Below are 24,177 nucleotides of genomic sequence, written 5' to 3' on the forward strand. Positions count from 1 at the left end.
AGCACCTTCTAAACCTCATTTTGCATCGTCTCATTCTCTTTAAAGTCACCTTAAGCACCTTCTAAACACCATTTTGCATCGTCTCATTCTCTTTAAAGTCACTTTAAGCACCTTCTAAACCTCATTTTGCATCGTCTCATTCTCTTTAAAGTCACTTTAAGCACCTTCTAAACACCATTTTGCATCGTCTCATTCTCTTTAAAGTCACTTTAAGCACCTTCTAAACCTCATTTTGCATCGTCTCATTCTCTTTAAAGTCACTTTAAGCACCTTCTAAACACCATTTTGCATCGTCTCATTCTCTTTAAAGTCACTTTAAGCACCTTCTAAACCTCATTTTGCATCGTCTCATTCTCTTTAAAGTCACTTTAAGCACCTTCTAAACCTCATTTTGCATCGTCTCATTCTCTTTAAAGTCACCTTAAGCACCTTCTAAACCTCATTTTGCATCGTCTCATTCTCTTTAAAGTCACCTTAAGCACCTTCTAAACCTCATTTTGCATCGTCTCATTCTCTTTAAAGTCACCTTAAGCACCTTCTAAACACCATTTTGCATCGTCTCATTCTCTTTAAAGTCACTTTAAGCACCTTCTAAACCTCATTTTGCATCGTCTCATTCTCTTTAAAGTCACCTTAAGCACCTTCTAAACACCATTTTGCATCGTCTCATTCTCTTTAAAGTCACTTTAAGCACCTTCTAAACACCATTTTGCATCGTCTCATTCTCTTTAAAGTCACTTTAAGCACCTTCTAAACACCATTTTGCATCGTCTCATTCTCTTTTAAGTCACTTTAAGCACCTTCTAAACCTCATTTTGCATCGTCTCATTCTCTTTAAAGTCACTTTAAGCACCTTCTAAACACCATTTTGCATCGTCTCATTCTCTTTAAAGTCACTTTAAGCACCTTCTAAACACCATTTTGCATCGTCTCATTCTCTTTAAAGTCACTTTAAGCACCTTCTAAACCTCATTTTGCATCGTCTCATTCTCTTTAAAGTCACTTTAAGCACCTTCTAAACTCCATTTTGCATCGTCTCATTCTCTTTAAAGTCACTTTAAGCACCTTCTAAACCTCATTTTGCATCGTCTCATTCTCTTTAAAGTCACTTTAAGCACCTTCTAAACACCATTTTGCATCGTCTCATTCTCTTTAAAGTCACCTTAAGCACCTTCTAAACACCATTTTGCATCGTCTCATTCTCTTTAAAGTCACTTTAAGCACCTTCTAAACCTCATTTTGCATCGTCTCATTCTCTTTAAAGTCACTTTAAGCACCTTCTAAACGTCATTTTGCATCGTCTCATTCTCTTTAAAGTCACCTTAAGCACCTTCTAAACACCATTTTGCATCGTCTCATTCTCTTTAAAGTCACTTTAAGCACCTTCTAAACCTCATTTTGCATCGTCTCATTCTCTTTAAAGTCACCTTAAGCACCTTCTAAACACCATTTTGCATCGTCTCATTCTCTTTAAAGTCACTTTAAGCACCTTCTAAACCTCATTTTGCATCGTCTCATTCTCTTTAAAGTCACCTTAAGCACCTTCTAAACACCATTTTGCATCGTCTCATTCTCTTTAAAGTCACTTTAAGCACCTTCTAAACACCATTTTGCATCGTCTCATTCTCTTTAAAGTCACTTTAAGCACCTTCTAAACCTCATTTTGCATCGTCTCATTCTCTTTAAAGTCACCTTAAGCACCTTCTAAACACCATTTTGCATCGTCTCATTCTCTTTAAAGTCACTTTAAGCACCTTCTAAACCTCATTTTGCATCGTCTCATTCTCTTTAAAGTCACTTTAAGCACCTTCTAAACACCATTTTGCATCGTCTCATTCTCTTTAAAGTCACTTTAAGCACCTTCTAAACCTCATTTTGCATCGTCTCATTCTCTTTAAAGTCACCTTAAGCACCTTCTAAACCTCATTTTGCATCGTCTCATTCTCTTTAAAGTCACCTTAAGCACCTTCTAAACCTCATTTTGCATCGTCTCATTCTCTTTAAAGTCACCTTAAGCACCTTCTAAACACCATTTTGCATCGTCTCATTCTCTTTAAAGTCACTTTAAGCACCTTCTAAACCTCATTTTGCATCGTCTCATTCTCTTTAAAGTCACTTTAAGCACCTTCTAAACTCCATTTTGCATCGTCTCATTCTCTTTAAAGTCACTTTAAGCACCTTCTAAACCTCATTTTGCATCGTCTCATTCTCTTTAAAGTCACCTTAAGCACCTTCTAAACCTCATTTTGCATCGTCTCATTCTCTTTAAAGTCACCTTAAGCACCTTCTAAACACCATTTTGCATCGTCTCATTCTCTTTAAAGTCACTTTAAGCACCTTCTAAACACCATTTTGCATCGTCTCATTCTCTTTAAAGTCACTTTAAGCACCTTCTAAACACCATTTTGCATCGTCTCATTCTCTTTTAAGTCACTTGAAGCACCTTCTAAACCTCATTTTGCATCGTCTCATTCTCTTTAAAGTCACTTTAAGCACCTTCTAAACACCATTTTGCATCGTCTCATTCTCTTTAAAGTCACTTTAAGCACCTTCTAAACACCATTTTGCATCGTCTCATTCTCTTTAAAGTCACTTTAAGCACCTTCTAAACCTCATTTTGCATCGTCTCATTCTCTTTAAAGTCACTTTAAGCACCTTCTAAACTCCATTTTGCATCGTCTCATTCTCTTTAAAGTCACCTTAAGCACCTTCTAAACACCATTTTGCATCGTCTCATTCTCTTTAAAGTCACTTTAAGCACCTTCTAAACACCATTTTGCATCGTCTCATTCTCTTTAAAGTCACTTTAAGCACCTTCTAAACCTCATTTTGCATCGTCTCATTCTCTTTAAAGTCACCTTAAGCACCTTCTAAACACCATTTTGCATCGTCTCATTCTCTTTAAAGTCACTTTAAGCACCTTCTAAACCTCATTTTGCATCGTCTCATTCTCTTTAAAGTCACCTTAAGCACCTTCTAAACCTCATTTTGCATCGTCTCATTCTCTTTAAAGTCACCTTAAGCACCTTCTAAACACCATTTTGCATCGTCTCATTCTCTTTAAAGTCACTTTAAGCACCTTCTAAACCTCATTTTGCATCGTCTCATTCTCTTTAAAGTCACTTTAAGCACCTTCTAAACCTCATTTTGCATCGTCTCATTCTCTTTAAAGTCACTTTAAGCACCTTCTAAACACCATTTTGCATCGTCTCATTCTCTTTAAAGTCACTTTAAGCACCTTCTAAACCTCATTTTGCATCGTCTCATTCTCTTTAAAGTCACCTTAAGCACCTTCTAAACCTCATTTTGCATCGTCTCATTCTCTTTAAAGTCACCTTAAGCACCTTCTAAACCTCATTTTGCATCGTCTCATTCTCTTTAAAGTCACCTTAAGCACCTTCTAAACACCATTTTGCATCGTCTCATTCTCTTTAAAGTCACTTTAAGCACCTTCTAAACCTCATTTTGCATCGTCTCATTCTCTTTAAAGTCACTTTAAGCACCTTCTAAACCTCATTTTGCATCGTCTCATTCTCTTTAAAGTCACTTTAAGCACCTTCTAAACGTCATTTTGCGTCGTCTCATTCTCTTTAAAGTCACCTTAAGCACCTTCTAAACACCATTTTGCATCGTCTCATTCTCTTTAAAGTCACTTTAAGCACCTTCTAAACCTCATTTTGCATCGTCTCATTCTCTTTAAAGTCACCTTAAGCACCTTCTAAACACCATTTTGCATCGTCTCATTCTCTTTAAAGTCACTTTAAGCACCTTCTAAACCTCATTTTGCATCGTCTCATTCTCTTTAAAGTCACCTTACGCACCTTCTAAACACCATTTTGCATCGTCTCATTCTCTTTAAAGTCACTTTAAGCACCTTCTAAACCTCATTTTGCATCGTCTCATTCTCTTTAAAGTCACCTTAAGCACCTTCTAAACACCATTTTGCATCGTCTCATTCTCTTTAAAGTCACCTTAAGCACCTTCTAAACACCATTTTGCATCGTCTCATTCTCTTTAAAGTCACTTTAAGCACCTTCTAAACCTCATTTTGCATCGTCTCATTCTCTTTAAAGTCACCTTAAGCACCTTCTAAACACCATTTTGCATCGTCTCATTCTCTTTAAAGTCACTTTAAGCACCTTCTAAACCTCATTTTGCATCGTCTCATTCTCTTTAAAGTCACTTTAAGCACCTTCTAAACGTCATTTTGCGTCGTCTCATTCTCTTTAAAGTCACCTTAAGCACCTTCTAAACACCATTTTGCATCGTCTCATTCTCTTTAAAGTCACTTTAAGCACCTTCTAAACCTCATTTTGCATCGTCTCATTCTCTTTAAAGTCACCTTAAGCACCTTCTAAACACCATTTTGCATCGTCTCATTCTCTTTAAAGTCACTTTAAGCACCTTCTAAACACCATTTTGCATCGTCTCATTCTCTTTAAAGTCACCTTAAGCACCTTCTAAACACCATTTTGCATCGTCTCATTCTCTTTAAAGTCACCTTAAGCACCTTCTAAACACCATTTTGCATCGTCTCATTCTCTTTAAAGTCACTTTAAGCACCTTCTAAACACCATTTTGCATCGTCTCATTCTCTTTAAAGTCACCTTAAGCACCTTCTAAACACCATTTTGCATCGTCTCATTCTCTTTAAAGTCACCTTAAGCACCTTCTAAACACCATTTTGCATCGTCTCATTCTCGTTAAAGTCACCTTAAGCACCTTCTAAACACCATTTTGCATCGTCTCATTCTCTTTAAAGTCACTTTAAGCACCTTCTAAACCTCATTTTGCATCGTCTCATTCTCTTTAAAGTCACTTTAAGCACCTTCTAAACCTCATTTTGCATCGTCTCATTCTCTTTAAAGTCACCTTAAGCACCTTCTAAACACCATTTTGCATCGTCTCATTCTCTTTAAAGTCACTTTAAGCACCTTCTAAACCTCATTTTGCATCGTCTCATTCTCTTTAAAGTCACCTTAAGCACCTTCTAAACACCATTTTGCATCGTCTCATTCTCTTTAAAGTCACCTTAAGCACCTTCTAAACACCATTTTGCATCGTCTCATTCTCTTTAAAGTCACTTTAAGCACCTTCTAAACCTCATTTTGCATCGTCTCATTCTCTTTAAAGTCACCTTAAGCACCTTCTAAACACCATTTTGCATCGTCTCATTCTCTTTAAAGTCACTTTACGCACCTTCTAAACACCATTTTGCATCGTCTCATTCTCTTTAAAGTCACTTTAAGCACCTTCTAAACACCATTTTGCATCGTCTCATTCTCTTTAAAGTCACTTTAAGCACCTTCTAAACCTCATTTTGCATCGTCTCATTCTCTTTAAAGTCACTTTAAGCACCTTCTAAACACCATTTTGCATCGTCTCATTCTCTTTAAAGTCACTTTAAGCACCTTCTAAACCTCATTTTGCATCGTCTCATTCTCTTTAAAGTCACCTTAAGCACCTTCTAAACACCATTTTGCATCGTCTCATTCTCTTTAAAGTCACTTTAAGCACCTTCTAAACCTCATTTTGCATCGTCTCATTCTCTTTAAAGTCACTTTAAGCACCTTCTAAACACCATTTTGCATCGTCTCATTCTCTTTAAAGTCACCTTAAGCACCTTCTAAACACCATTTTGCATCGTCTCATTCTCTTTAAAGTCACTTTAAGCACCTTCTAAACACCATTTTGCATCGTCTCATTCTCTTTAAAGTCACTTTAAGCACCTTCTAAACCTCATTTTGCATCGTCTCATTCTCTTTAAAGTCACTTTAAGCACCTTCTAAACCTCATTTTGCATCGTCTCATTCTCTTTAAAGTCACCTTAAGCACCTTCTAAACACCATTTTGCATCGTCTCATTCTCTTTAAAGTCACCTTAAGCACCTTCTAAACACCATTTTGCATCGTCTCATTCTCTTTAAAGTCACTTTAAGCACCTTCTAAAGACCATTTTGCATCGTCTCATTCTTTTTAAAGTCACCTTAAGCACCTTCTAAAGACCATTTTGCATCGTCTCATTCTCTTTAAAGTCACTTTAAGCACCTTCTAAGCACCATTTTGCATCGTCTCATTCTCTTTAAAGTCACTTTAAGCACCTTCTAAACCTCATTTTGCATCGTCTCATTCTCTTTAAAGTCACCTTAAGCACCTTCTAAACACCATTTTGCATCGTCTCATTCTCTTTAAAGTCACTTTAAGCACCTTCTAAACCTCATTTTGCATCGTCTCATTCTCTTTAAAGTCACTTTAAGCACCTTCTAAACCTCATTTTGCATCGTCTCATTCTCTTTAAAGTCACCTTAAGCACCTTCTAAACCTCATTTTGCATCGTCTCATTCTCTTTAAAGTCACCTTAAGCACCTTCTAAACCTCATTTTGCATCGTCTCATTCTCTTTAAAGTCACTTTAAGCACCTTCTAAACCTCATTTTGCATCGTCTCATTCTCTTTAAAGTCACTTTAAGCACCTTCTAAACCTCATTTTGCATCGTCTCATTCTCTTTAAAGTCACCTTAAGCACCTTCTAAACCTCATTTTGCATCGTCTCATTCTCTTTAAAGTCACCTTAAGCACCTTCTAAACACCATTTTGCATCGTCTCATTCTCTTTAAAGTCACTTTAAGCACCTTCTAAACCTCATTTTGCATCGTCTCATTCTCTTTAAAGTCACTTTAAGCACCTTCTAAACCTCATTTTGCATCGTCTCATTCTCTTTAAAGTCACCTTAAGCACCTTCTAAACCTCATTTTGCATCGTCTCATTCTCTTTAAAGTCACTTTAAGCACCTTCTAAACCTCATTTTGCATCGTCTCATTCTCTTTAAAGTCACCTTAAGCACCTTCTAAACACCATTTTGCATCGTCTCATTCTCTTTAAAGTCACCTTAAGCACCTTCTAAACACCATTTTGCATCGTCTCATTCTCTTTAAAGTCACTTTAAGCACCTTCTAAACACCATTTTGCATCGTCTCATTCTCTTTAAAGTCACTTTAAGCACCTTCTAAACCTCATTTTGCATCGTCTCATTCTCTTTAAAGTCACTTTAAGCACCTTCTAAACCTCATTTTGCATCGTCTCATTCTCTTTAAAGTCACTTTAAGCACCTTCTAAAGACCATTTTGCATCGTCTCATTCTTTTTAAAGTCACCTTAAGCACCTTCTAAAGACCATTTTGCATCGTCTCATTCTCTTTAAAGTCACTTTAAGCACCTTCTAAACACCATTTTGCATCGTCTCATTCTCTTTAAAGTCACTTTAAGCACCTTCTAAACCTCATTTTGCATCGTCTCATTCTCTTTAAAGTCACCTTAAGCACCTTCTAAACACCATTTTGCATCGTCTCATTCTCTTTAAAGTCACTTTAAGCACCTTCTAAACCTCATTTTGCATCGTCTCATTCTCTTTAAAGTCACCTTAAGCACCTTCTAAACCTCATTTTGCATCGTCTCATTCTCTTTAAAGTCACTTTAAGCACCTTCTAAACCTCATTTTGCATCGTCTCATTCTCTTTAAAGTCACCTTAAGCACCTTCTAAACCTCATTTTGCATCGTCTCATTCTCTTTAAAGTCACCTTAAGCACCTCATTCTCTTTAAAGTCACTTTAGGCACCTTCTAAACACCATTTTGCATCGTCTCATTCTCTTTAAAGTCACCTTAAGCACCTTCTAAACCTCATTTTGCATCGTCTCATTCTCTTTAAAGTCACCTTAAGCACCTTCTAAACACCATTTTGCATCGTCTCATTCTCTTTAAAGTCACTTTAAGCACCTTCTAAACACCATTTTGCATCGTCTCATTCTCTTTTAAGTCACTTTAAGCACCTTCTAAACCTCATTTTGCATCGTCTCATTCTCTTTAAAGTCACTTTAAGCACCTTCTAAACACCATTTTGCATCGTCTCATTCTCTTTAAAGTCACCTTAAGCACCTTCTAAACACCATTTTGCATCGTCTCATTCTCTTTAAAGTCACTTTAAGCACCTTCTAAACACCATTTTGCATCGTCTCATTCTCTTAAAGTCACTTTAAGCACCTTCTAAACCTCATTTTGCATCGTCTCATTCTCTTTGAAGTCACCTTAAGCACCTTCTAAACCTCATTTTGCATCGTCTCATTCTCTTTAAAGTCACTTTAAGCACCTTCTAAACCTCATTTTGCATCGTCTCATTCTCTTTAAAGTCACCTTAAGCACCTTCTAAACACCATTTTGCATCGTCTCATTCTCTTTAATGTCACTTTAAGCACCTTCTAAACCTCATTTTGCATCGTCTCATTCTCTTTAAAGTCACTTTAAGCACCATCTAAACCTCATTTTGCATCGTCTCATTCTCTTTAAAGTCACCTTAAGCACCTTCTAAACACCATTTTGCATCGTCTCATTCTCTTTAAAGTCACTTTAAGCACCTTCTAAACCTCATTTTGCATCGTCTCATTCTCTTTAAAGTCACCTTAAGCACCTTCTAAACACCATTTTGCATCGTCTCATTCTCTTTAAAGTCACTTTAAGCACCTTCTAAACACCATTTTGCATCGTCTCATTCTCTTTAAAGTCACTTTAAGCACCTTCTAAACACCATTTTGCATCGTCTCATTCTCTTTAAAGTCACTTTAAGCACCTTCTAAACCTCATTTTGCATCGTCTCATTCTCTTTAAAGTCACTTTAAGCACCTTCTAAACCTCATTTTGCATCGTCTCATTCTCTTTAAAGTCACTTTAAGCACCTTCTAAACCTCATTTTGCATCGTCTCATTCTCTTTAAAGTCACCTTAAGCACCTTCTAAACACCATTTTGCATCGTCTCATTCTCTTTAAAGTCACCTTAAGCACCTTCTAAACCTCATTTTGCATCGTCTCATTCTCTTTAAAGTCACCTTAAGCACCTTCTAAACACCATTTTGCATCGTCTCATTCTCTTTAAAGTCACTTTAAGCACCTTCTAAACCTCATTTTGCATCGTCTCATTCTCTTTAAAGTCACTTTAAGCACCTTCTAAACACCATTTTGCATCGTCTCATTCTCTTTAAAGTCACCTTAAGCACCTTCTAAACACCATTTTGCATCGTCTCATTCTCTTTAAAGTCACTTTAAGCACCTTCTAAACACCATTTTGCATCGTCTCATTCTCTTTAAAGTCACTTTAAGCACCTTCTAAACACCATTTTGCATCGTCTCATTCTCTTTTAAGTCACTTTAAGCACCTTCTAAACCTCATTTTGCATCGTCTCATTCTCTTTAAAGTCACTTTAAGCACCTTCTAAACCTCATTTTGCATCGTCTCATTCTCTTTAAAGTCACTTTAAGCACCATCTAAACCTCATTTTGCATCGTCTCATTCTCTTTAAAGTCACTTTAAGCACCTTCTAAACCTCATTTTGCATCGTCTCATTCTCTTTAAAGTCACCTTAAGCACCTTCTAAACCTCATTTTGCATCGTCTCATTCTCTTTAAAGTCACCTTAAGCACCTTCTAAACACCATTTTGCATCGTCTCATTCTCTTTAAAGTCACTTTAAGCACCTTCTAAACCTCATTTTGCATCGTCTCATTCTCTTTAAAGTCACTTTAAGCACCTTCTAAACTTCATTTTGCATCGTCTCATTCTCTTTAAAGTCACCTTAAGCACCTTCTAAACACCATTTTGCATCGTCTCATTCTCTTTAAAGTCACTTTAAGCACCTTCTAAACCTCATTTTGCATCGTCTCATTCTCTTTAAAGTCACTTTAAGCACCATCTAAACCTCATTTTGCATCGTCTCATTCTCTTTAAAGTCACTTTAAGCACCTTCTAAACCTCATTTTGCATCGTCTCATTGTCTTTAAAGTCACCTTAAGCACCTTCTAAACCTCATTTTGCATCGTCTCATTCTCTTTAAAGTCACCTTAAGCACCTTCTAAACACCATTTTGCATCGTCTCATTCTCTTTAAAGTCACTTTAAGCACCTTCTAAACCTCATTTTGCATCGTCTCATTCTCTTTAAAGTCACTTTAAGCACCTTCTAAACCTAATTTTGCATCGTCTCATTCTCTTTAAAGTCACCTTAAGCACCTTCTAAACACCATTTTGCATCGTCTCATTCTCTTTAAAGTCACTTTAAGCACCTTCTAAACACCATTTTGCATCGTCTCATTCTCTTTAAAGTCACTTTAAGCACCTTCTAAACACCATTTTGCATCGTCTCATTCTCTTTAAAGTCACTTTAAGCACCTTCTAAACACCATTTTGCATCGTCTCATTCTCTTTAAAGTCACTTTAAGCACCTTCTAAACACCATTTTACATCGTCTCATTCTCTTTAAAGTCACTTTAAGCACCTTCTAAACCTCATTTTGCATCGTCTCATTCTCTTTAAAGTCACCTTAAGCACCTTCTAAACACCATTTTGCATCGTCTCATTCTCTTTAAAGTCGCTTTAAGCACCTTCTAAACCTCATTTTGCATCGTCTCATTCTCTTTAAAGTCACTTTAAGCACCTTCTAAACCTCATTTTGCATCGTCTCATTCTCTTTAAAGTCACCTTAAGCACCTTCTAAACCTCATTTTGCATCGTCTCATTCTCTTTAAAGTCACCTTAAGCACCTTCTAAACACCATTTTGCATCGTCTCATTCTCTTTAAAGTCACTTTAAGCACCTTCTAAACCTCATTTTGCATCGTCTCATTCTCTTTAAAGTCACTTTAAGCACCTTCTAAACCTCATTTTGCATCGTCTCATTCTCTTTAAAGTCACCTTAAGCACCTTCTAAACACCATTTTGCATCGTCTCATTCTCTTTAAAGTCACTTTAAGCACCTTCTAAACCTCATTTTGCATCGTCTCATTCTCTTTAAAGTCACCTTAAGCACCTTCTAAACACCATTTTGCATCGTCTCATTCTCTTTAAAGTCACCTTAAGCACCTTCTAAACACCATTTTGCATCGTCTCATTCTCTTTAAAGTCACTTTAAGCACCTTCTAAACCTCATTTTGCATCGTCTCATTCTCTTTAAAGTCACTTTAAGCACCTTCTAAACACCATTTTGCATCGTCTCATTCTCTTTAAAGTCACTTTAAGCACCTTCTAAACCTCATTTTGCATCGTCTCATTCTCTTTAAAGTCACCTTAAGCACCTTCTAAACCTCATTTTGCATCGTCTCATTCTCTTTAAAGTCACCTTAAGCACCTTCTAAACACCATTTTGCATCGTCTCATTCTCTTTAAAGTCACTTTAAGCACCTTCTGAACCTCATTTTGCATCGTCTCATTCTCTTTAAAGTCACCTTAAGCACCTTCTAAACACCATTTTGCATCGTCTCATTCTCTTTAAAGTCACTTTAAGCACCTTCTAAACCTCATTTTGCATCGTCTCATTCTCTTTAAAGTCACCTTAAGCACCTTCTAAACACCATTTTGCATCGTCTCATTCTCTTTAAAGTCACTTTAAGCACCTTCTAAACCTCATTTTGCATCGTCTCATTCTCTTTAAAGTCACTTTAAGCACCTTCTAAACCTCATTTTGCATCGTCTCATTCTCTTTAAAGTCACTTTAAGCACCTTCTAAACCTCATTTTGCATCGTCTCATTCTCTTTAAAGTCACCTTAAGCACCTTCTAAACACCATTTTGCATCGTCTCATTCTCTTTAAAGTCACTTTAAGCACCTTCTAAACCTCATTTTGCATCGTCTCATTCTCTTTAAAGTCACTTTAAGCACCTTCTAAACACCATTTTGCATCGTCTCATTCTCTTTAAAGTCACCTTAAGCACCTTCTAAACCTCATTTTGCATCGTCTCATTCTCTTTAAAGTCACCTTAAGCACCTTCTAAACACCATTTTGCATCGTCTCATTCTCTTTAAAGTCACTTTAAGCACCTTCTAAACCTCATTTTGCATCGTCTCATTCTCTTTGAAGTCACCTTAAGCACCTTCTGAACCTAATTTTGCATCGTCTCATTCTCTTTAAAGTCACTTTAAGCACCTTCTAAACCTCATTTTGCATCGTCTCATTCTCTTTAAAGTCACCTTAAGCACCTTCTAGACACCATTTTGCATCGTCTCATTCTCTTTAAAGTCACTTTAAGCACCTTCTAAACCTCATTTTGCATCGTCTCATTCTCTTTAAAGTCACTTTAAGCACCTTCTAAACCTCATTTTGCATCGTCTCATTCTCTTTAAAGTCACCTTAAGCACCTTCTAAACACCATTTTGCATCGTCTCATTCTCTTTAAAGTCACTTTAAGCACCTTCTAAACCTCATTTTGCATCGTCTCATTCTCTTTAAAGTCACCTTAAGCACCTTCTAAACACCATTTTGCATCGTCTCATTCTCTTTAAAGTCACTTTAAGCACCTTCTAAACACCATTTTGCATCGTCTCATTCTCTTTAAAGTCACTTTAAGCACCTTCTAAACACCATTTTGCATCGTCTCATTCTCTTTAAAGTCACTTTAAGCACCTTCTAAACCTCATTTTGCATCGTCTCATTCTCTTTAAAGTCACTTTAAGCACCTTCTAAACCTCATTTTGCATCGTCTCATTCTCTTTAAAGTCACCTTAAGCACCTTCTAAACACCATTTTGCATCGTCTCATTCTCTTTAAAGTCACTTTAAGCACCTTCTAAACCTCATTTTGCATCGTCTCATTCTCTTTAAAGTCACCTTAAGCACCTTCTAAACACCATTTTGCATCGTCTCATTCTCTTTAAAGTCACTTTAAGCACCTTCTAAACCTCATTTTGCATCGTCTCATTCTCTTTAAAGTCACCTTAAGCACCTTCTAAACACCATTTTGCATCGTCTCATTCTCTTTAAAGTCATGTGGGTACGGTAACACGACGAATCGTTTTCTGTGTTTTTTACCACCTTTTTTATTTTAATGATCACCCAAAAGAATCTATCACTTTGTTTCTGAATTCACCACGTAATGTTAGCGCGTAGAAAAGCCACAAGAGAAGAGAAGAACGCGTGTTCGTTGCATGCGCTTTTTATATCGTTCACTGAGCAACCCGCGTGGGTTGCGCGGCAAGCCGTTCTTGCCATCGTGCACGATAAGTTCTTAACGGAGACGAACGCACAGTTCGCGGCTGTATTGTGCGGACTTGCCGCTGTCCGTTGTCTCCGATGTCCGCAGCCGCTACAGTACCCCCTTGCTAGCCGAATCACCGGGGCTATCGGAAGCGTTGAGGGAACCGTACATGTCGTCCAGACCTGGTGACTTTCGGCGATACCGGATCTGGTTGCGGCTCGTTCGGCGTCGTCATCAGCGTTGATGGTACCGTTGTGGTTGTTGGCGTCGATGTTGTCGTTTGCGTTTGGGTCGTCGATGGTGGTTCCTCGATGTCAGCTCGGTAGCACGGTTTTAATCGGTCGATTGAGACATTGATTATTTTGCCGTTAATGTCGACCGCGTAGTACTTGGCGCTACGCTGATGGACTTTAAACGGCCCGTCGTACGGGGTCGAGAGCGATGGTCGGATGGAGTCGTTTCTCACAAAAACATGCGTAGCTTTTGCAAGATCGCTGTGAACAAACACATGTTGTTGCCCGTGCCAAGCGGTCTCGTCGGTTCTGATGCGTCTCATCGCTTGTCGCAGGTTCATCAGTAGATCGGGGTCGGTATCAGATGATGTTATCTTCGGTTCGCATACGAAGTCGGAGGGTATGCGAAGGGTCGTTCCATATACGAGTTCGGCAGGAGCAGCTTGCAAGTCATCCTTGTAAGACGTACGCATTCCCAGGAGGATCATTGGCAGGTGTTGCGTCCAGTGGATTGTGTCGTGGCATAGGATGGCAGCTTTAAGTGTACGGTGCCATCGTTCAATCAATCCATTGCTCTGCGGATGATATGCTGTAGTCCGCAGGTGTTTGGTGCCCAAGGTTTTGAGGAGTTCGGCGAAGAGGTTCGACTCGAACTGACGTCCTTGGTCGGTTGTGATGTATTGAGGAATTCCGAAGCGTGCAATCCAGTTAGCAACCAGTGCGTGGGCGACAACCGGTGCTGTCATGTCCGGCAGTGGAATAGCCTCTGGCCATCGAGTTCGACGATCTATGATCGTTAAGCAGTAACGCTGTCCGTTACTTGGAGGAAACGGTCCCACGATATCAACGTTGATATGTGAGAATCGATTTGTCGTCGCCGGGTATCGTTCGAGGGGCGTTTTCGTGTGTCTCGTGACTTTCGCTCGCTGACATTCCAGGCAATTGCGGGCAAAACGTATGCTATCCTGGCGAATGTTGGGCCAAACGAATCGGGAAGTCATCAGTTTAGCCGTCGCTCGGGTGCCGGGATGATGTAGTCCATGAGTAACCTTCAGGAAGCGTTCTCTGAAGGCCCTCGTGATGAACGGTCGCAGGTTGTCGGTTGTGTCGTCACAGTAAAGTTGATGTTCGGTACCTGGAATGGTTACTCGCTTGAGGTGTAGGCTAGTACTCACGTCGTTTTGAAGGATGCGTTGTAGTTCCTCGTCTTTGGCCTGGTCGTCGGCCAATGCTCCGAAGTCGATCACCCTGCTATCGTCGATCGCGTTGATTCGAGAGAGAAGATCAGCTGTAACGTTGTCCTTTCCTTGCACGTGCCGGATATCAGTTGTGTGCTGACCAATGTAGTCCAATTGTCGAGCCTGTCGTGGTGAAGCTTTGTCGGAGCTTTGCTTGAAGGCGTATGTTATCGGCTTGTGGTCGGTATAGATGTGGCTTGTTCGTCCATCCAACCAGTGCCGGAAGTGTCGTACTGCCAGGTATATCGCTGTCAGCTCGCGGTCGTAGGTGCTGTATCGTCGCTGCGTTTTGTCAAACTTCTTGGAGAAGAATCCAAGTGGTTGGAGTTGTCCATCTACTACTTGATGTAGTGCTGCGCCAGCAGCGATGTCCGAGGCATCGACCCATAGTGAGAGTTCCGCGTTGGCTATGGGGTGTGCAAGGAGCGTGGTGTTCGCTAGCTGCTCCTTGCACTCGATGAAGGCTGATGTCGTCTCAGGAGTCCATTCGAGAGGAGTTTTGTCGTTTTTTCGATTTCCGGGAATCATAGCGAGCAGCGGGGCTTGTGCAACGATGGCATTCGGTATGAATCGGCGGTAGAAGTTTATCATCGCGATAAACTTTTTTAGCTCCTTTACGGTCGCTGGAGTTTTAAAATCGCGGATAGCTTCTACCCGTTCCGAAAGAGGCAGGATGCCGTTTTCGTTTACCTGATGGCCCAGGAATCTAATTTCTGATTTCCCGAGTTCGGTCTTCGCACAGTTGATGTGTAAATGGTGCTCTTCCAGTCGTTTGAAGAGCTGGGTGAGGTGCTCACGATGTTCTGCCATAGTAGTGGATGCTATGAATATGTCGTCGATATATACGAACACAAAGTCCAATCCACGTACGACTTCATTTATAAGGCGTTGGAAGGTCTGCGCGGCGTTCCGCAGGCCGAAGGTCATGTACGAAAACTCGAAAAGGCCAAATGGTGTTATGATTGCCGTCTTCGGTACGTCGTCGGGATTTATTGGCACTTGGTGGAAAGCCTTCCTCAAGTCGATTTTGGAGAACACGTGTTTTCCAGCGAGGGTGGCGGTGAAATCCTGTAGATAGGGTACGGGATATCGATCAGGGACTGTTTGAGCGTTCAGTGCCCTGTAATCGCCACATGGTCTCCACGTTCCGTCTGGTTTCTGCACCATATGCAAGGGACTCGCCCAGTTGGATCGCGATGGGCGGCAAATTCCCAACCGGAGCAGGATGTCGAACTCAGCTCGTGCTGCAGCAAGTTTCTCCGGAGGCAGTCTGCGAGGACGCGCACTCGTTGGCGGGCCAGTCGTATCGATGTAGTGCATGACGGTAGAGTTGCATGTCAGTCCCGGTGGCGATGTTGTTGTTAATGCCGGAAAATCGCTTAGAATATCAGCTAAAGGCGCCTCTCGTGAGAACGCTCGGATGTCGCTGGCTGTGTCGTCGATCAGGATGCCGGCCATCTGGATGTTCGTGGTGTTATCAATAAGCCGTCGTCGCTTCAGGTCGATCAGGAGGTCGTGGTGTGCAAGGAAATCCGCTCCGATGATGGCGATGGTGACATCCGCGATGACAAAGGTCCACAAGAAGTCCCTGCGGAGGCCAAGGCTGACGTTTAGAGTTGCCTCTCCGTAGACGGGGATGTTTGTTCCATTCGCAGCTACAAGCACGGCGCTTGTAGGTCGCACACCACTAACGCGTCGGTCGCGTGGAATTACTGATATTTCGGCGCCGCTGTCGATCAGGAAGCGCGTTCCTGTCGCGTTGTCAGAAATGCACAGTCGAGGCGCGGCATTGGAGGTAGTGAGCGCGTGCACTACGTCTCAGGATCCCGACATGCATACCTAAGGTTGGTTGGAAGTAACCTTAAAGGTACACGGATGTCGGCACTTCGTTGCGCGAGCACCATGATGCTCGTGATACCAACACAGTCCGGTGTTTGATCCTGTGCGGCTGGTGCTACGCGTTCGTCGAGGAGAGGATTCACGTGAATGTCTGGCGGGAGTTGACGATCGTTTGGCACAGTGGCTACCGTTACTGATCAGTGCTTTTATGTTGCTTAGTTCGGACTTTATCTCATTCCACGCCTCCAGGCACGGCGCGTGCATGTGCCCTTCGTTGCGTTGACTGCCTGGCTCAGCTAGTTGCCCACGCTTGGGCGCAGTTTCGATCACGTTAATAGGACGCCAGCGTTGCGATTCCATTACCGCGTCGGCGATGGCCAATTTCTCACTAGCTGGGCCCTGATTTGCTACTACCAGCTGTTGTATGTTAGCAGGGAGCCGGGCAGCCCAAAGATCGAGCAACAACTCATCAGAGATGGACCCATTAGCCACCCGCCGCATGTCGTAGTACAGCTGGGAAGGCTTGGCGTCACCAAGCGCCATCTCTGACAGCACGCGTTGCATACGCCTTTGTTGCGATTCGCTAAAGTGCTCCGTCAGCGTTCTTTTCGCGAAATCGTACTTGTTTTTCGCTGGCAGCATTTCGAACTTCGATTTTAATTCAACCAGTGTTTTCTGCGGTACCTGGGCCATCACGAAATTGAATCGTTTCGCATCCTGGGTGTCAAGAATACCGGCGGCAGCGAACCAGTATTCCACCGACAAGAAAAAACCTTCCAGGTTGCTGGTGTCCATAAGCGGTGGAGGGATTTTCGGCGCACCAGAGATCGTCGTCACGTTTTTGTCGGGTATTGCATTCGCATCCTCATTGCTAGCCGATGTACCTTCCGATTCATCGTTGGCCACGCGTGTGGCTCGTTCAGGGCTGTGATGAATCATTCTCGGACGGCGTTGTCAAAGCAAGCGGGCGAAGAAAAATGTGGTTCTGCGTGGTGATTCTTGCGCGTGGTCGTTTCCCGGAAGAATGGCTACTCGGTGTAGACCTTCGCACGGGTGGTCGCTTCGTGGAACGGCTGCGCGGTGCAGGGATTCCTCGCGGTTGGTCACTTTTCGTAATGGCTGCTCGATGCAGAGTGCCGCGTGGGTCAATTTCTCCGGTCACTTACCGGCGCAGAACGCGTTGTTCGCTGGTAGGGAAATGTGTGATAGCGCAGGCGATCACGTCGGGGTCACCAATTTGTGGGTACGGTAACACGACGAATCGTTTTCTGTGTTTTTTACCACCTTTTTTATTTTAATGATCACCCAAAAGAATCTATCACTTTGTTTCTGAATTCACCACGTAATGTTAGCGCGTAGAAAAGCCACAAGAGAAGAGAAGAACGCGTGTTCGTTGCATGCGCTTTTTATATCGTTCACTGAGCAACCCGCGTGGGTTGCGCGGCAAGCCGTTCTTGCCATCGTGCACGATAAGTTCTTAACGGAGACGAACGCACAGTTCGCGGCTGTATTGTGCGGACTTGCCGCTGTCCGTTGTCTCCGATGTCCGCAGCCGCTACAGCCACCTTAAGCACCTTCTAAACACCATTTTGCATCGTCTCATTCTCTTTAAAGTCACTTTAAGCACCTTCTAAACCTCATTTTGCATCGTCTCATTCTCTTTAAAGTCACTTTAAGCACCTTCTAAACACCATTTTGCATCGTCTCATTCTCTTTAAAGTCACTTTAAGCACCTTCTAAACCTCATTTTGCATCGTCTCATTCTCTTTAAAGTCACTTTAAGCACCTTCTAAACCTCATTTTGCATCGTCTCATTCTCTTTAAAGTCACTTTAAGCACCTTCTAAACACCATTTTGCATCGTCTCATTCTCTTTAAAGTCACCTTAAGCACCTTCTAAACACCATTTTGCATCGTCTCATTCTCTTTAAAGTCACTTTAAGCACCTTGTAAATCTCATTTTGCATCGTCGCATTCTCTTTAAAGTCACTTTAAGCACCTTCTAAACCTCATTTTGCATCGTCTCATTCTCTTTGAAGTCACCTTAAGCACCTTCTAAACCTCATTTTGCATCGTCTCATTCTCTTTAAAGTCACTTTAAGCACCTTCTTAACACCATTTTGCATCGTCTCATTCTCTTTAAAGTCACTTTAAGCACCTTCTAAACCTCATTTTGCATCGTCTCATTCTCTTTAAAGTCACTTTAAGCACCTTCTAAACCTCATTTTGCATCGTCTCATTCTCTTTAAAGTCACCTTAAGCACCTTCTAAACACCATTTTGCATCGTCTCATTCTCTTTAAAGTCACTTTAAGCACCTTCTAAACCTCATTTTGCATCGTCTCATTCTCTTTAAAGTCACCTTAAGCACCTTCTAAACACCATTTTGCATCGTCTCATTCTCTTTAAAGTCACTTTAAGCACCTTCTAAACACCATTTTGCATCGTCTCATTCTCTTTAAAGTCACTTTAAGCACCTTCTAAACACCATTTTGCATCGTCTCATTCTCTTTAAAGTCACTTTAAGCACCTTCTAAACCTCATTTTGCATCGTCTCATTCTCTTTAAAGTCACTTTAAGCACCTTCTAAACCTCATTTTGCATCGTCTCATTCTCTTTAAAGTCACCTTAAGCACCTTCTAAACACCATTTTGCATCGTCTCATTCTCTTTAAAGTCACTTTAAGCACCTTCTAAACCTCATTTTGCATCGTCTCATTCTCTTTAAAGTCACTTTAAGCACCTTCTAAACCTCATTTTGCATCGTCTCATTCTCTTTAAAGTCACTTTAAGCACCTTCTAAACCTCATTTTGCATCGTCTCATTCTCTTTAAAGTCACTTTAAGCACCTTCTAAACACCATTTTTGCATCGTCTCATTCTCTTTAAAGTCACTTTAAGCACCTTCTAAACCTCATTTTGCATCGTCTCATTCTCTTTGAAGTCACTTTAAGCACCTTCTAAACACCATTTTGCATCGTCTCATTCTCTTTAAAGTCACTTTAAGCACCTTCTAAACCTCATTTTGCATCGTCTCATTCTCTTTAAAGTCACTTTAAGCACCTTCTAAACCTCATTTTGCATCGTCTCATTCTCTTTAAAGTCACTTTAAGCACCTTCTAAACACCATTTTGCATCGTCTCATTCTCTTTAAAGTCACTTTAAGCACCTTCTAAACCTCATTTTGCATCGTCTCATTCTCTTTAAAGTCACCTTAAGCACCTTCTAAACACCATTTTGCATCGTCTCATTCTCTTTAAAGTCACTTTAAGCACCTTCTAAACCTCATTTTGCATCGTCTCATTCTCTTTAAAGTCACTTTAAGCACCTTCTAAACCTCATTTTGCATCGTCTCATTCTCTTTAAAGTCACCTTAAGCACCTTCTAAACACCATTTTGCATCGTCTCATTCTCTTTAAAGTCACTTTAAGCACCTTCTAAACCTCATTTTGCATCGTCTCATTCTCTTTAAAGTCACCTTAAGCACCTTCTAAACACCATTTTGCATCGTCTCATTCTCTTTAAAGTCACTTTAAGCACCTTCTAAACACCATTTTGCATCGTCTCATTCTCTTTAAAGTCACTTTAAGCACCTTCTAAACACCATTTTGCATCGTCTCATTCTCTTTAAAGTCACTTTAAGCACCTTCTAAACCTCATTTTGCATCGTCTCATTCTCTTTAAAGTCACTTTAAGCACCTTCTAAACCTCATTTTGCATCGTCTCATTCTCTTTAAAGTCACCTTAAGCACCTTCTAAACACCATTTTGCATCGTCTCATTCTCTTTAAAGTCACTTTAAGCACCTTCTAAACCTCATTTTGCATCGTCTCATTCTCTTTAAAGTCACTTTAAGCACCTTCTAAACCTCATTTTGCATCGTCTCATTCTCTTTAAAGTCACTTTAAGCACCTTCTAAACCTCATTTTGCATCGTCTCATTCTCTTTAAAGTCACTTTAAGCACCTTCTAAACCTCATTTTGCATCGTCTCATTCTCTTTAAAGTCACCTTAAGCACCTTCTAAACACCATTTTTGCATCGTCTCATTCTCTTTAAAGTCACTTTAAGCACCTTCTAAACCTCATTTTGCATCGTCTCATTCTCTTTAAAGTCACTTTAAGCACCTTCTAAACCTCATTTTGCATCGTCTCATTCTCTTTAAAGTCACTTTAAGCACCTTCTAAACACCATTTTGCATCGTCTCATTCTCTTTAAAGTCACCTTAAGCACCTTCTAAACCTCATTTTGCATCGTCTCATTCTCTTTAAAGTCACCTTAAGCACCTTCTAAACACCATTTTGCATCGTCTCATTCTCTTTAAAGTCACTTTAAGCACCTTCTAAACACCATTTTGCATCGTCTCATTCTCTTTAAAGTCACTTTAAGCACCTTCTAAACCTCATTTTGCATCGTCTCATTCTCTTTAAAGTCACTTTAAGCACCTTCTAAACCTCATTTTGCATCGTCTCATTCTCTTTAAAGTCACTTTAAGCACCTTCTAAACCTCATTTTGCATCGTCTCATTCTCTTTAAAGTCACCTTAAGCACCTTCTAAACACCATTTTGCATCGTCTCATTCTCTTTAAAGTCACTTTAAGCACCTTCTAAACCTCATTTTGCATCGTCTCATTCTCTTTAAAGTCACTTTAAGCACCTTCTAAACACCATTTTGCATCGTCTCATTCTCTTTAAAGTCACCTTAAGCACCTTCTAAACCTCATTTTGCATCGTCTCATTCTCTTTAAAGTCACCTTAAGCACCTTCTAAACACCATTTTGCATCGTCTCATTCTCTTTAAAGTCACTTTAAGCACCTTCTAAACCTCATTTTGCATCGTCTCATTCTCTTTAAAGTCACCTTAAGCACCTTCTAAACACCATTTTGCATCGTCTCATTCTCTTTAAAGTCACTTTAAGCACCTTCTAAACCTCATTTTGCATCGTCTCATTCTCTTTAAAGTCACTTTAAGCACCTTCTAAACCTCATTTTGCATCGTCTCATTCTCTTTAAAGTCACTTTAAGCACCTTCTAAACCTCATTTTGCATCGTCTCATTCTCTTTAAAGTCACCTTAAGCACCTTCTAAACACCATTTTGCATCGTCTCATTCTCTTTAAAGTCACTTTAAGCACCTTCTAAACCTCATTTTGCATCGTCTCATTCTCTTTAAAGTCACTTTAAGCACCTTCTAAACACCATTTTGCATCGTCTCATTCTCTTTAAAGTCACCTTAACCACCTTCTAAACCTCATTTTGCATCGTCTCATTCTCTTTAAAGTCACCTTAAGCACCTTCTAAACACCATTTTGCATCGTCTCATTCTCTTTAAAGTCACTTTAAGCACCTTCTAAACCTCATTTTGCATCGTCTCATTCTCTTTGAAGTCACCTTAAGCACCTTCTGAACCTAATTTTGCATCGTCTCATTCTCTTTAAAGTCACTTTAAGCACCTTCTAAACCTCATTTTGCATCGTCTCATTCTCTTTAAAGTCACCTTAAGCACCTTCTAGACACCATTTTGCATCGTCTCATTCTCTTTAAAGTCACTTTAAGCACCTTCTAAACCTCATTTTGCATCGTCTCATTCTCTTTAAAGTCACTTTAAGCACCTTCTAAACCTCATTTTGCATCGTCTCATTCTCTTTAAAGTCACCTTAAGCACCTTCTAAACACCATTTTGCATCGTCTCATTCTCTTTAAAGTCACTTTAAGCACCTTCTAAACCTCATTTTGCATCGTCTCATTCTCTTTAAAGTCACCTTAAGCACCTTCTAAACACCATTTTGCATCGTCTCATTCTCTTTAAAGTCACTTTAAGCACCTTCTAAACACCATTTTGCATCGTCTCATTCTCTTTAAAGTCACTTTAAGCACCTTCTAAACACCATTTTGCATCGTCTCATTCTCTTTAAAGTCACTTTAAGCACCTTCTAAACCTCATTTTGCATCGTCTCATTCTCTTTAAAGTCACTTTAAGCACCTTCTAAACCTCATTTTGCATCGTCTCATTCTCTTTAAAGTCACCTTAAGCACCTTCTAAACACCATTTTGCATCGTCTCATTCTCTTTAAAGTCACTTTAAGCACCTTCTAAACCTCATTTTGCATCGTCTCATTCTCTTTAAAGTCACCTTAAGCACCTTCTAAACACCATTTTGCATCGTCTCATTCTCTTTAAAGTCACTTTAAGCACCTTCTAAACCTCATTTTGCATCGTCTCATTCTCTTTAAAGTCACCTTAAGCACCTTCTAAACACCATTTTGCATCGTCTCATTCTCTTTAAAGTCATGTGGGTACGGTAACACGACGAATCGTTTTCTGTGTTTTTTACCACCTTTTTTATTTTAATGATCACCCAAAAGAATCTATCACTTTGTTTCTGAATTCACCACGTAATGTTAGCGCGTAGAAAAGCCACAAGAGAAGAGAAGAACGCGTGTTCGTTGCATGCGCTTTTTATATCGTTCACTGAGCAACCCGCGTGGGTTGCGCGGCAAGCCGTTCTTGCCATCGTGCACGATAAGTTCTTAACGGAGACGAACGCACAGTTCGCGGCTGTATTGTGCGGACTTGCCGCTGTCCGTTGTCTCCGATGTCCGCAGCCGCTACAGTACCCCCTTGCTAGCCGAATCACCGGGGCTATCGGAAGCGTTGAGGGAACCGTACATGTCGTCCAGACCTGGTGACTTTCGGCGATACCGGATCTGGTTGCGGCTCGTTCGGCGTCGTCATCAGCGTTGATGGTACCGTTGTGGTTGTTGGCGTCGATGTTGTCGTTTGCGTTTGGGTCGTCGATGGTGGTTCCTCGATGTCAGCTCGGTAGCACGGTTTTAATCGGTCGATTGAGACATTGATTATTTTGCCGTTAATGTCGACCGCGTAGTACTTGGCGCTACGCTGATGGACTTTAAACGGCCCGTCGTACGGGGTCGAGAGCGATGGTCGGATGGAGTCGTTTCTCACAAAAACATGCGTAGCTTTTGCAAGATCGCTGTGAACAAACACATGTTGTTGCCCGTGCCAAGCGGTCTCGTCGGTTCTGATGCGTCTCATCGCTTGTCGCAGGTTCATCAGTAGATCGGGGTCGGTATCAGATGATGTTATCTTCGGTTCGCATACGAAGTCGGAGGGTATGCGAAGGGTCGTTCCATATACGAGTTCGGCAGGAGCAGCTTGCAAGTCATCCTTGTAAGACGTACGCATTCCCAGGAGGATCATTGGCAGGTGTTGCGTCCAGTGGATTGTGTCGTGGCATAGGATGGCAGCTTTAAGTGTACGGTGCCATCGTTCAATCAATCCATTGCTCTGCGGATGATATGCTGTAGTCCGCAGGTGTTTGGTGCCCAAGGTTTTGAGGAGTTCGGCGAAGAGGTTCGACTCGAACTGACGTCCTTGGTCGGTTGTGATGTATTGAGGAATTCCGAAGCGTGCAATCCAGTTAGCACCAGTGCGTGGGCGACAACCGGTGCTGTCATGTCCGGCAGTGGAATAGCCTCTGGCCATCGAGTTCGACGATCTATGATCGTTAAGCAGTAACGCTGTCCGTTACTTGGAGGAAACGGTCCCACGATATCAACGTTGATATGTGAGAATCGATTTGTCGTCGCCGGGTATCGTTCGAGGGGCGTTTTCGTGTGTCTCGTGACTTTCGCTCGCTGACATTCCAGGCAATTGCGGGCAAAACGTATGCTATCCTGGCGAATGTTGGGCCAAACGAATCGGGAAGTCATCAGTTTAGCCGTCGCTCGGGTGCCGGGATGATGTAGTCCATGAGTAACCTTCAGGAAGCGTTCTCTGAAGGCCCTCGTGATGAACGGTCGCAGGTTGTCGGTTGTGTCGTCACAGTAAAGTTGATGTTCGGTACCTG

The 24,177-nt window shown here is 41.0% G+C and overlaps 1 protein-coding gene across 1 annotated transcript; it reads right to left on the reverse strand.

The window, feature by feature from the left end:
• Positions 1–22,949: 22,949 nt before the first annotated feature.
• Positions 22,950–23,513, reverse strand: LOC131271156 (uncharacterized). The gene has a single exon (XM_058272545.1). The coding sequence runs from the start codon at positions 23,511–23,513 to the stop codon at positions 22,950–22,952; it is 564 nt and encodes a 187-aa protein (XP_058128528.1).
• Between the last annotated feature and the right edge of the window lie 664 nt (positions 23,514–24,177).

The sequence above is a fragment of the Anopheles coustani genome, unplaced genomic scaffold (assembly GCF_943734705.1).
Source record: "Anopheles coustani unplaced genomic scaffold, idAnoCousDA_361_x.2 U_75, whole genome shotgun sequence".
NCBI classification, from domain to species: domain Eukaryota; kingdom Metazoa; phylum Arthropoda; class Insecta; order Diptera; family Culicidae; genus Anopheles; species Anopheles coustani.